General features: G+C 34.5%; 1 protein-coding gene across 1 annotated transcript in view; it reads right to left on the bottom strand.

Annotated features, from left to right (window-relative positions):
• Positions 1–14,726, bottom strand: part of LOC101891529 (ral guanine nucleotide dissociation stimulator-like 1) — an 85,154-nt gene that overhangs the window by 55,583 nt on the left and 14,845 nt on the right. Inside the window, exon 2 of the mRNA XM_011294211.3 lies at positions 8,026–8,411. Within this exon, the coding sequence (XP_011292513.1) occupies positions 8,026–8,052 (27 nt within the window). The 5' untranslated portion in view covers positions 8,053–8,411. The remainder of the gene's footprint in view (positions 1–8,025; positions 8,412–14,726) is intronic.

The raw sequence follows: 14,726 nt of genomic DNA on the forward strand, positions 1-14,726 counted from the left end.
TTTCAACTGATTTTTTTTTTAATTTTGAAAATTCCTTTCAGTTACTGGGGCTATTAAAAGTTCGGCCCGGCCCGGAACTTTTCTACTTTTTTACTTCTTAGAACTCAAAATCCACAATTTGTTCATTTCGACAAAATTTGTTCATCAAAACTTCTTACATCGTACTAAATTTCCAGGTTTTATATATTATTAAAATTTTTCTTTTAGGGAAAGAATATTAGGAATTTATTTAGAATGATATAGAAAAAACCATTGCACAATGGAACCATATACATTTTTTTAGTACCAAATTATTTAAGTCTACTTATGTAAACCCTAGAAACCAACGGTGACCTTTATATCCAATTTCAGATGCCAACAGAGACCTCAATATCAAATTTTGGGGTTCCAGCTCTATATATTCACTCAATACCAAATTTAGTGTCATTTAGTACTTTTCGTATAATTTTAGTACTCATTTCAAAAACTGTCCATATCTCAATCCCAGACGCCAATAGTCCTAGCAATTTAAAATTTTACAGTTTCAGCTCTATCCTTACACCACTACTAAATTTAGTACCAATTACTATTTTTCGTACAATTGTAGTATTTCCAAAACCACCTCCATATCTCAATCCCAGATACCTAAAGAGCCCCAATATTAAATTTCAACATTCTTATCCTTTCACCCAATACCTCATTTAGTACCACATAGCACTTTTCGTACAATTATAGTACGCATTTCCAAAAACACCGCCATAATTTAACCACATACACCAACAGTGACATCCATATAAAATTTCAGCTCTATCTCTTCACCCAATAAAAAATTTAGTACCATTTAGTACTTTGTACAAATATAGGACACATTTCCAAACCAAATCTAAATCTAAAACACAGATACCATCAGTAACCAAAATATCAAATTTCAGAATTTTATTCCTATCCCTTCACCCAATACCAAATATAGTACCATTCAGTACATTTCGTACAATTATATTACTCATTTCCGAAAGCACCTCCATATGTCCGGAATACACCTGAAACACCCCTAATACCGAATTTCAGGCGCTATCTGTTCACCCAATCCAAATTGTACCAAATATAGTACTATTTAGTACTTGTCGTATACATGCAGTACATATTTTCCAAATCCCTTTTTTATCACAAACTTGCCACCTACAGGGATCTCAATATAAAATTCCTAAAAAAATCCAGCTTCACCCTTAATCAAGCTATTACAAATTTAGTACCATTTAGTACAGTTCGCACACTTAGTATAGATTTCCAAAACCACCTTCATTTATCAAACTTTCCAACCTTGATTCTCACACCAAATTTTAAAGGGGAGAATACATAAAACGCTTATTTGACTGGCATCTTCGGAAACTAACAAATGTGCATAAAGTCAAAATCGAACTAATCGAACATCTACGAAGAAGCCAGCCAAAAAAAACTTTTTATGTACTCTCACCTTAAGTTTTTAGCTCTATTCGTTCTCATAATACAAAATGGCTTCTTTTTAGAAGTTTAGTACCATTTAAGCACTTTTCGTAACCTTAAAGTTCGAATTTCTAAAAATCCTTTGCTGCATCTATTTTGTATTCCAACAGTGACTTTCTTTCCGAATTTCACAATTCTAGCTCATTCCGTTAGACCAATATAAATTACTCAATATATAGTAGTTTTCGTACCCTTTAGTACAAACCAAGACTGACCCTCGTGCCAAATTTCAAGATTCTAGCTTCAGTCGTTTCGTTTGGGCGTTAATCCTCCATCAGACAGTCAGTTAATGCGCTACTCTTTTATATCATAATGAGGATGTTGCATTGAAACAAGACCCTTTTTCTGGTCTTCTTTCATAAGATTTTGACTAGTGTCCTAATTGTTTTGTGTCCACTGTATCTTGAGTCTGGTTTGCTTACATTCTGTTATTTCCCCTTTTTTGTTAACATTCTCTCCTCTACAATCACAAATGCTTAACATTAATCTATTACAAATTCTTACTGTTACGAAAGAAAATGTCTGTTAATAACCAGAATTATTCTCTGTTATTGTTCTCAATTCACTCTCTCACACTTGCTCTCTGTTATTTCTTTTTCTGTTAAGCAATTGTTTACATTGCCAAGAGATGTTGCCAAAACAGCAAAGCCTCAATTGCCACACAAACATTTAGCACATAGCACACAGAAAATAACATTCCTCTAACGAGGAGAATTGGTCTCAAAACTCCCACGCTTTTCAAAGTCAAACCATAAAATGATGTTGGAAGGGGGGTGGGGTGAGGAAGCAAAAACCGTATAGCAAAATTACTTAATTTATGCATTTCTCTATGAGTTTTGCAACAATATCCACAATTAAGCGATTACTCATAAACATCGAGTAGCAGCAGCAGCTAACAAAGCATTCACATATTAATTTAGCTGAATTTGAATCTGGTTTTTGTGGCTGTAATGAAATTCAGTGTGGCGGTATTCAAATCTAAGATAGTGAATGGCCAGTTTCCGCTGGTAAATAATTTAAATATAATTTGTTATAATCATTTTTGTTTTCTTGTTTTTTTTTTTCTATTTAGCTAAGTTATCTTTGTTAAGACAAGAGCGCACAACTTCTCATTCATATCATCAATCATTTCGTTTTAATATAATTCTCACGTTTTGCTTTCCAAAAGTGAGAAGAGCCAATCTAATGAAAATAACAAAAATGGGAACACGAATATCTCGCTGGTTTAAGAAAACAATGGATTGAAACATGAGCTATGAGTTTGGATGGGAATGCCGACATAAATTCAAGAACATTCTTTGGATGATAGTTTCAACATATTTGCATTTAAAGTTATTTTTTTACACTTTTGAAAACTCATGAGTGACAACGTTTAAAAAGCTGAGGTAATAATTATGTTTCTGTGGGTAGAACTATGGTGGAATCAGGAAGACAACCTCACACAATCATTTTTTAAAAAATCTCATTGCAAAAGCGTCGGTTTTGTCGACAGATGTGTATCCTCAGCCAATGTTCGTTTATTGAAATATATCTTGACTTCTGTTATGATTATTCAAATTATTGACCCTCTATGGACCATGTTTCGATGGAATAGGCCAAAATTATCCATTTCGTACCGGACCTAACTAAATATGATATAAATACTGCGATGTAACCGGTTTGGATTAAATTGGTTACTTCCTTCACTTTATGAGAGATATGTGGTCATTTAAAAAAAAAAGTTAAAATGTGCGTGAGTTGACGAATATAACCGGCTGGCCTGGCATGGACATTAAAAGAAAATCGAATATTTATATGCAATTTTATGGGTTAATTATGATTGAGAGAAATATTTAGATATACCAAGTTGTTAAGAATCGCTGACTTGATGTTAGTTTCTCGTTTTATGAGCTTCATCGATATTAAAAATTTTGACCCATTGTGAGGGAGGTACCAAAAGGAGTTGACTGATATATTAATTTTCACAGCAGATCTTGTGAAGAGATCCGGATTTTATATTCTTTTTGTTTATTCAAAAATTCGACCCGAAGCAATGATCCGATCTCTACCATCTTTATAACAGACCTTTTGTTGATAGACATATTGAGATGTGGCAAGTCTGAATGAGCTTCACGGATATTCAAAGTTTTGACCCTTTGTTGGGGAGGTTCCAGAGGGAATGAATTAATATATTCACACCTGAACTAGCTCTGATGCAGATATTACGATTAGCAAAGTTTGAGCAAACTCGGGTCATTCTTTCTATTTCTGTGCAAACAAATATTTTTTTGAAAATTTCGATCTTTTGAGGGAGATAAGCCAGAAGGAGTGGACCGATCTCTGAACTCGAACTAACTTTGATAATAATATTACGATGTGTCAAGATTGGACCAAAATGGACCATCCAGCCAGCCAGACAGACGGACGAACGGATATCGCTAGATCGAATCCAAATGTCTTGAAACGGATTCGGTCCAAAGATATCTAGGATCTAAAACAGTTATTTCGATGAGACACGTTTTGGCCGTATCAAATGATATATACACTCACTAGCCATATGGCTGAGGGATGGGAACTTGTTTTCAATTAAACAAAATTTGGGAAGGTAATTTACAGAAAATGAAGAGCTGAATATATTTCGATTTTGTCTTTACGCTCCTTTGTTCTTTTCCGACGAAGTCAGCCGATGACTTAATCCAGTCAAAAAACCCTTTTAGAGAAGAATACAAAAAACGCTTTTTGACTGGTATAAATCATCGGCTGACTTCTTCGTAGATGAACAAAGCAAAACAAAGGAGTTTTAGGTTGACTTAGTACGATTTTGGCCCTATGCTCCTTTGTTCTTTCCGAAGAAGCCAGTCAAAGAAGACTCTCTTCTTTAGAGATATATAATTCGACCTTTGATTTATCGAACTTTGAGTTGTAATGCATTCTGGAACCGATTGCTGAAATTAATGACAAATAGTTATGTAGACTATTTTTAATTTGTTACGGTTCCAATTAAAGTCAGTTTTTTTCAATTTTTTTGAAAGAAGGACCTTTAGTGACTCATGTAAAAATTTGAAAAAAAGACTAACAACAACAATAATTACAAGATAGGCATCAAAAAAGTCGACGAAAACTCGAGTAATTGATTTTCTGTGGCTTTCAAAAATCAGTTATTTGCAAAAATTGAGTTTTTAATTTTACACAAACTCGTGAACTCGGAAAATCAAATATTGTTTCCCATTACGAATTCCTAGGTTACCCTGACAAAATTTTACCCTGGATAGAATACTGATTTCCCATTCATGGACAAATATTTTTGGACAAAAGTCCGATTCAAAGTTAAACTAAATAACCATTTTCAGAATTAACATTTTGGCCAGCTGAAAAATTCCCACTTAACCCCATTCTTCAAATTGAATTTCAATTAATTTGTAATTGTTCTTTTAATTGACAGCCAAATTATAAAAAGATCTATTACATTGTAAAATTACAGTAACCTATTAAAAAGAAACAGAAAAAACGTGCCCAATGCTACCCAATTTTTGTTCTGCTTCATTTTATGGGTGAAGGTCTATTGGAATTGTATTGACTTGGAAATATTTAACATTCTTCACACGTCACATTTATAAGTTTCACATCCGAAACGTGATTATAAATAATTGTTTTGAAATTGTTTTGGCCACACTTCTATGGAAGACAAAACAAACAAAAAAAAAAACGTGAATTCTTTCAGTTTCGTCTGTCGTTGACATTTTTTCGGAGCAGTTAATGATGATGTGCCGAGAACGTGTGACATGTCATAGTGCAGTTGCGGTTGGGAATAATAAAAGAAATTAAAATCGGGACAGTGAGAAAGACAACTATTTTCTGAAAGCTTGTTTAATTTAATCGTATTCGAAGCAGTTTATTTTTTGGGAATATAAAAATAAGTTACTCAGAAAAAAAACTAAAAATAAGAACGTATTACTTATTCGATATTCTGATTAAATATTGTGGAGAGAGAAGTTTGAAACTCATGACTGAGGATGATATGCGAGTAGCGACCATTGATAAATCTGATAATTGGTTGATCTTCGGCAGGTAAATCTCTAACATTTAGGAGACATTGATCAGAGAATTTTAAAACGGAGGAAAGCTTATTATGTGTGAGGAAAATAATTTGGCTGATTTCCTATAAATATGAATAAAGGTATTAATATGGCTAAAGGTGAGAGTACATAAAAGGCTTTTTGACTGACTTAATTCACCGGCCGGTTTCTTCGTAGAGGAACAAAGACATTGTAGTTTGTTGACTTAGTTCAATTTTGGTCCTATGCTCCTTTGTTCTTTTCCGAAAAAAGCCAGGCGATAAATTAAGCCAGTCAAAAAAGCGTTTTATGTATTCTCACTTTAAATGCCTGGTAGAATTAAGAAGATACCCTCGTATCATTATTTTTCCAAATGGGAACACGAATATCTCGCTACTTTAAGAAAACAATGGACTGAAACTTGAATCATGATTTGAATCGGAATGCCCACATAAATTCAAGAACATAATTTTAACATATTTGCATTTAAAGTTATAATTTTACATTTCAAAAGATAACGATTTTAAAATTGTGTGGTGAGCAACATGGTAGAATCAAGAACATAACCTCGTGCAATCATTGCTCTGTTCCAGAACCTGTCATAATGCGAAAATCGATTTTCCTATTAACAATTTTTACATTCTTGTGGTGCTGGAACAGACCACATATGTTTAATTTTGTTTTTATACCCTCAGTCATATGCCTAGGGAGGGTATATATAATTTGATACGGCCAATGCGTGCCTTTTCGAAATAACGGTTTTAGACCCCAGATCTCTTTTGACCAAATCCGTTTCAGGACATTTGGAGTCGATCTAGTGATATTCGCCCGTCTGTCTGTTTGGTTTTCGAGCGGAGAGATATCGTGCGCACCAGGATATCTCTCCGCTCGAAAATATCCGATTTGGTCTAAACATGGTACATCGTAATATTATTGTCAAACTTAGATCGAGTTCGAAGAAGGGCTATATATATATTTAATTGCACACAAAGATAATCGATGATCCGATTTTGCTCTAACTTTGCGAATCCTAATATTTGCATCAGCGCTAAGTCAGGTGCGAAAATGGACAATATTGATTGACCCACAAAAGGCCAAAATTTTGAACAATTTTAACACTTATAAAATATGATGTAAGAGTCCGATTGTCTTCAAATTTCACACATCCTAATATTTTTATAAACCCAAGATCTGGTGTTAAAATGGAATATATCGGTCCACTTCTTCTGGCATATCCATTGAGCTCAGAAATCGCGAAATTAATATCCGATTACGTTTAGACTTGGTACATCTGAATATTTCTATCAACACAGGATCTGTTATAAAAACGGTAGAGATCGGACCATTTCTTCTGGTACCTTCCCCACAAAGGGCCAATATTTGGATAACCAAAACGTTTATAAAATCCGAAATAAGCATCAGATTCTCTTTATATTACACATATCCCATTACTTCCACTAAGAAAAAATCTGTTTTGAACATGGGATATATCGGTCCACTCCTTCTGGTACCTCCCCCACAAAGGCTGAAATTTTTGAATATCCATGAAGCTTATAAAAAGCGAAATTAACATCCCATTCGATTCAAGACGTGGTTTATCTCAATATTTCCATCAACACAAGTTCTGTTATAAAGATGGACCATTCTTCGGACCATTTCTTTTGCTACCAGCCCACAGGATTCCTGATTATGACAAACAAAAGTAAGCAATATGGTCCAAACCTGTCACGTCGCAATATTTATATCATATTCATTTAGGTCCGATGCGAAATGGACAATATTGGCCAATTCCTTTGGAACTAACTCCATAGGGAGTCAACAACTTGAATTATCAAAACAGAAATCAAAATGGCTGAGGGTAGACATACTTATACATCTTATATTGTTTTTTGAAAAAGGTTTAGTGGGTCCTAATGGAGAGCCTGGCTACAGCTGAGCTTACCTCAGCCGACGAAAAACCACGTTATAGCATGGTTAGAGATACGTTTTGGTAGACGCGTCTCATGGATATATCAAGTCGGAATAAACCCTATCTTTAATGGTAGCGCACCACCACGACAAATTAAAGTTGAATGATTTCCGGGCATATTCTTTGGTCGAGAAATTCGCAATCACATAAAAACTAATTTTATAAAAAAAACAAAAATTTTTTCGTCGTTTTTTTCTAAAACGAAGAATGATGTGATGGCTTTTTTGTTTGTTTGCCGCAAAATACGACTTTGTTTAGATCAAACAAAAATCCTCAAGAAATAATGAAAATCACTATAATGGCCATTAACCGACAACAAACAATAGATCAAACAAAACGAAACAGAAGAGGAAGAATGGGTAGATAAAACGAAAAGTTTATAAAATATTACGCCCGTCATTGTGTACCAAATAAATTCACACATTTCGTGTTCAAAAATATTTAACAACAACAGCGAACGAATACAAAAACGAAATTAAACCAATTTTTTCTGCAAAGAAAAAACAAAAAATAATCATTGAAACATTTCCGTGTACTTACCAAACTATCGGCAGCATTTTGAGACATTATTTCGCTGAAATCGTTTTAGACTGGAAACAGTAGTGACTCTCGGGATTTGGTTGTAACAAATTCAGCAAACAAAACGACATTTTTAAGCTGCTTCGGAATATAATTTTAATGAAATTTTGATATAAAAAAATATTTTTTTTTTTTTTTCAAAAAGAAAGATTGACAAAAGAAACTTGTATTTTGTTTGAGAAATGCTTGGCGACCGGTACTGCTGATCTAATGACGATGACGCTGTCTTGCTCTGCTAATTATGACGTTGTCTCTGTTGCTAATGATGATGTTCTTCAACTGCTACGTCGCCGTCTAATGATAATGAAGTTAATAATCAGTCAGCCACTATTTTTTTCCGATTTGTACTGAAAAGAAATTGGAGAAAACACGAGAGAAGGCAGTTAGACACTATTAATAACAAAAAAATAAAAAATAATAATTAACCGAAAATGGTTAAAGATGTGGGAACAAGTATCAGTGTACGTGTTTGCCGTTGTTGTTGTTGTTTTTGTTGTAGTTTAACACGAAAATCAAAAATTAGTTAAAATCAGAACAAATTAGTAAAAGTTTGTGTTTGTTTTTCTTTTTTAAAAATGACTTCATTTCTTTTTTATTTCTTCTCAGTTTAAAGTGATTCATAGAAAAACACATTGACGCCTAAAAATATTAATAAAAATTGAAAAAGAATAATATAATTGAAACATAATTATGCATTAACAGCCTTAATAATCATTTTGAAAAGCATTTTATTTGTTTTAACATATTTGCATTTAAAGTTATTTTTCTACAGTCCGTGAGAATTTTCGGGAGATTTTCTAAGTGACCATGACTTTTATTAAGACCTCCAAAGGAGAATTTTTTAATTTTAAATTTCCAACGGATGATGCTGAATTCCGAAGTTTTGGCATTGGGTTCCCTTTCATACCATCACCATACATAGTATAATGATAAAATTTTACTCAAATGTGTATTATATCTGCAGAACTTTTGGTATTGAAAATGGGTAATGTAGGTCCACACTTTGTAGGTACCATATAATGGTACTTCCATTTTCGCGGTATTTTGGTGATTTGAGCGACATTATTCCCCGGAAATGTTTCAAATTTGTTTGAAGTAATGGGTACTACAGCCTAAGACAGAAAATTGTCTGTGCAGGCCCACGACTTCATATAGCCCCCATATAACGGTACCTCGCGATATTCGGTAATTTTCAAATTTTGTATTTGAAGTTCGTAATGGTTATCACAGCCTATGACAACGAGTTGTCTGTGCAGGTTCACATATTGATATAGCCCTATATAATATATAAGGACATTTTGATGATTTTAGCTACATTATTCACCGATTTTTTTTAAGTTTCGCATTTGAATATTATAATGGCTTATAACAAAACTTGCCTATGCAGGTCCACGTCGTCGTATATACCCTAATATAACGGCTACATTCAGTATGTTTAAGATTTTAACAGAATTTTTAATGGATTTTATTTTTTAATTACCATATTCGTTGCAAATGGTGGAGGGTATTCAAATTTCGGACCGACCGAAATTACAGCTTTGTTATTTGTTTATGTTTATTTTTTATACCCTACACCACATAGAGGTAAGGGTTTTATGTCTTTGTTTACAGTAGAACTCCAATTATCCGAACTCCGACTATCCGAATCGCCGATTGTCCGAATCACAAAAAATTGTCTGACCCTGGTTTTCAAATTCTCAATGACGATGAAATTGTTGTAAGTGTGAGAGAAGATGTAGAAGTGGAAGAAGAACTTTCTGCTGATGTTGAAGTAGACGCTGGACCATCAGCTAGTGAAGCATTTGCCGGCCTCGAGACTGCTTTGAAGTGGATGGAGCGTCAGCCCGAGTGTGACCACTTGCAACTGCTCACCGTGAAGCGAATGCGTGACCTGGCTGTCCGAAAACTGTTGAAGACCGCAAAACAGCTTGCATTAACGGAGATGTTGAAATTGAAAATTTCATGTTTCTATCATTTAATTCAATAAAAATATCAAAACGTAGCTTTTATTCTCTCCAATACCATTTTTCTAAAAATCCGATTATCCGAATATTTGATTATCTGAATGCCGCTCTACATTAATTCGGATAATTGGAGTTCTATTGTATTTGTTCGGAGAAGGACGCGAGATAGACCCAGAGATAGACCAGTTACTTCTTAGGATCTTCATAGAATCACTTTCTGAGTCGATTTATGCATGTCATTCCGTCCGCCTAGGTACTTTTTTGAACGAAATGCAGGTCGCAATTATTATCCAATTGAGATGAAATGACACAAACAATATTTGTTTGGCCCAATGACAAATCCTATTGAAATTGGTGACAATCGCTTCAAATTTAGATATGTATTTTTTTGGGTAAATTGTGAACCAAATTTGCCAATATCAGTCCAAATGACCTGAAGCAAGTCTAGAAGCAAGTACATCAAATTTAGAGAAAAACGGTTCAGATATAGCTATAGCTTCCATATAAATATGTTTCATCCGATTCGGGGTTAAAGTCCATCACATTCGTAATACGCACTCCACAACAGTAATCTTTGGTACCAGATATCAGAACCAGCTGAGGCATAAGTGTTTATTTTTTTTCAAAATCGGTTTAGATTTGGTTATATCTTTATTCGATTCCAGGGTTTTTGTGCACCAAATGGCCAATGGCGAATTTTAGCTTTTTTGAAGGAATTCAGTATAGATGCAAGTAAATGAAATTTGGTCAAAATCGATTCAGGTATAGCCATAGCTCCCATGTATATGATTCATCCGATTTGGGGTTAAAGTCCCTCACATTCGTAATATGCACTCCACAACAGGAATCTTTGGTACCAGATATCAGAAACAAATGTTTAAATTTTTTTTTCAAGATCGGTTCAGATTTGGATTTAGCCCCCATGTATATTTTTATTAGATTTCAGGTTTTTTGTGCACCAAATGGCTAATATCAGCCCAAATGGACTGAATATTGGCACTTCCGACTGAATTCAGTCGAAAAGCAAATATGGAGAAAATCGGTTCAGATATAGCTATAGCTCCCATATATGTATATGTTTCATCCGATTTGGGGTTAAAGTCCCTCACATGCGTAATATGCACTCCACAACATCAGTCAATGCTCGAAAATACCTTTACCAATTTTTATCGACATCGGTTCAGATTTTTATATAGCTTCGATATATCCGATTTCACGGTTATTGCTCACCCTATATGTAATATCAACACAAATTGATTAGATTTTTTCATATCAATCGAATTTTGCCATTTGATGAAACTCGGTCCGGTATATATACTTCACATAAATTTCAAATATAATTTTTTTGTTACGTGAACTCTACTAAATACGCATTGTGGTGTAGGGTATCGTATGGTCGGCCCCACCCGACTTTTGACCTTTCCTTACTGGTTTTAAATTAGTTATATTATTTTTAAGTTCACCTTCGTATCTCTTTTTTGTAGAAATCTGACCTATCAACAATCGTAAATTTGTTACCATTATTTTCCTATGGACCTCCAGACCTCAAATAATTGAATTTTTAAAAATATTTCGGCTAAAAAATTCATTCACATAACCCACATAAAGCACCACCAATCTTTGGGAATAGCTAAAAACTTGAAAATAATAAATTGCACAAATTTGCAGAAAAAAGAAACAACAATTTCAAATTGGAATTTAACATAAATTATATGTTGGCTATGTATGACTGGCACACCGGTTGGTTGTTGGCCAAGTAATCCATAAAGCAAATCGAACCAAACTGAACATTGACGATCATCATACCACAATTTCAAACATATCCATTAATTTTGTTCAGTCCTCTTTGTCGGTCGGTGGGTCGGTTGGTTGGTTGGTGGTGTGCAATTGAATTCCTCCATGTTTCTATTACTTTAACTGGGTGGCTGGCTGGCAGGCAGACTGGCTGCCAGTCTGTCCAAGTTTTTAGGTTGCTTAAAATTAACATTAAATCCGCATGGTGTTGGTGGTGGTGTTGTTGTTGTTGCTTTGGTATTTGACTTTTTTTCTGTATTGTTTATTTTGTAAATACCACAAGAAAATCAATCTGGATGTTGTTGTTTTTGCTTTTCAGTTTTTTTTTTTTTTTTTTTTTTTTTTTTTTAAACAAGTCAATATGAATTGAATATTGGCTTAATTAATGCTGCTGCTGACTGGCTGGCTGGCTGGCATTGCCATCGTTCGATGTTGGCTATAAAATTATGTAAACGTTTCTTTCTGGTATGCAAACACAACAAAGTTTTACCACCAACCACACTGTTAGTCCATAATGGCGCAAAGGTGTTCTGGAATTCGATTTTTATTTAAAGTCAGTCAGTCAGCCAACCATCAAACCACCACCCAACCACATTAACGAAAGGAGCCTGTTGTAAACAAGAAAAAGCTGAAATAATCGTTGAAAATGATTGTGTGGTTGGGGTTTTTGTCACTGGCAATTATGAATGAATTTTTGTGGGGAACATTTGCATTGTACCTAGACCGAATAGAGTATTTTTGATGAAGCCAAGAGGTAAGTTATTTACATATATACTTCAGGTGAATGCTATTCAAGGTCTGTTGTCTGAAACAATTTTGAAAGAATGGCGCTGAAATAACAAAGAACCCCATTGCAATAAAGCAAAGTGAAGTCTTTTAAGTTTCAGTTTCGGAAAATTTTTCTAAAAAAAAGCACGGTTAGGGTTCTAAGCTACTAATGGGGGACTATTCGTCCTTGAATAATATTCTTAAAAAATAATGATTTGGTGTCTTAAAAAAATTAATAAAAATTACAAGTTAAAAAGCAGTAAGTTCGGCTTTCGACTTTGAATACCCTCCACCATTTGGAAAAAATTTGGAAATTTTCAAAAAAAAAATCCTACATAGGCATTCTTTGTCATAAGCCATTACTATATTTAAATTCGAAACTTAAAATAAACGGTAAAGCTAAAATAATCAAAAAATTGTACATAAGGAGGTACCGTAATATCGGAGCTGTGCGAAGACCTGGACCAGCATAGACAATTTTCTGTCACAGGCTGTAGCATCCAATGCGAACTTCAAATACGACAACTCAAACAATTTCAGTGGGTATTGTACCTAAAATCGTCAAAATACCGAATATAGGGAGGTACTGATGTATGGAGCCTATACGAAGACGTGGACCTGCACAGACAATTTTCTGTCATAGGCTGTAGTATCCCTTTCGAACTTCAAATACCAAATTTGAAACAATTCCGTTAAATAGTGTCGCTAAAATCATCAAAATACAGAATATCGGGAGGTACCGTTATATGGGGGCTATATGAAAACGTGGACCTACATGGCCCATTTACGAACTTAACCTGCCTACTGGAAAAGCGAAAGTTTTCAATGAAATTGTCTGAAAATCCATAAAAGGAGTTTACTTACTGGAACAGTATTGTCTATATAGGTCCACGATATAGTATATCTCCCATATTTAGATGGGTACTAAAGCCTATGACAGAAAATTGTCTATACAGGCCCAGGTCTTCGTATTAGCCCCATATATCAGTACCTCCCTATATTCGGTATATTGACGATTTTGGATACAATATTCACCGAAATTGTTTGAAATTTCGTATTTGAAGTTCCTGATAGGTACTACAGCCTGTGATAGAAAATGGCGCATGACAAAAGCCACTTCATATAGATCCCAATATAACGGCTATATTCGGTATTTTTAAGATTGTAACAGAATTTTCAACGATTTTAATTTTTAAAATTTCCAAATGGTGCAGGATATTCAAAATTCGTTCCGGTTGAACTTACGCTTTTTTACTTGCTACAGCTACTTATATTTGTCTACAAAGATCCTCGTTTTCGAGATATAATATATAAAGATACTTTCCGAAATTCTGTATTATGACGAATTCCACATTTTCAAGCTAAATAATTATTATTGATAAAATTCCGTATTTAAAGTTCGTAGCGGGGTCTACCTCCTGTGGTAGAATTTTGTATGTATGTGGGAGCTAAAGCTATATTTAAACCAATTTTAAACAAATTTGATGTATTTGCTTCTAGACTAAATTCGGTCGGATGTGCCGAAATTCAGGTAATTTGGGCTGTTATTGGCCATTTGGTGCACAATTAACCCGAAATCGATTGAAGATATATATGGGAGCTATATCCAAATCTCAACCGATCTTGATAAAATTTGGCAGAGGTATTTCTGGGCTGTATCTGATATCTGATTCCCAACATCATTCTTGTGGGGTGCAAACGCGATAATTTTTACATTTTTTTTAAATTTTATTGAATGAAAGAAACAGATCGGAAATAACATCAAATTATAGAATAAGTTTAGATTTGATCGAATTGGTCACCTTTGTCACGAATTATGGCCTTCAAACGCCCAATGAAACCGCCACACGCTGCCCGAACGTTGCTCTGCGGCATTTCGGCCCATTCCCGGCGAAGCGCTTGCTTGAGGTGATCGACACTTTGGTATTTTTTAGTGCCAACCTTGCTTTCCAAAATACTCCAGACACAATAGTCCAACGGATTGGTATCCGGAGAATTTGGTGGCCATTATGCGCTGGAAATGAAGCGGATAACCTCATTTTGTAACCACCATTCTTGGGTGGCGCGTGCTGAGTCCTGGTGGAATGTTCAATGTCTGCCCAAGGCATTAATATATTTTCGATAATATTCGGCATT

This window comes from Musca domestica, unplaced genomic scaffold (assembly GCF_030504385.1).
Source record: "Musca domestica strain aabys unplaced genomic scaffold, Musca_domestica.polishedcontigs.V.1.1 6, whole genome shotgun sequence".
In the NCBI taxonomy this organism is placed as follows: domain Eukaryota; kingdom Metazoa; phylum Arthropoda; class Insecta; order Diptera; family Muscidae; genus Musca; species Musca domestica.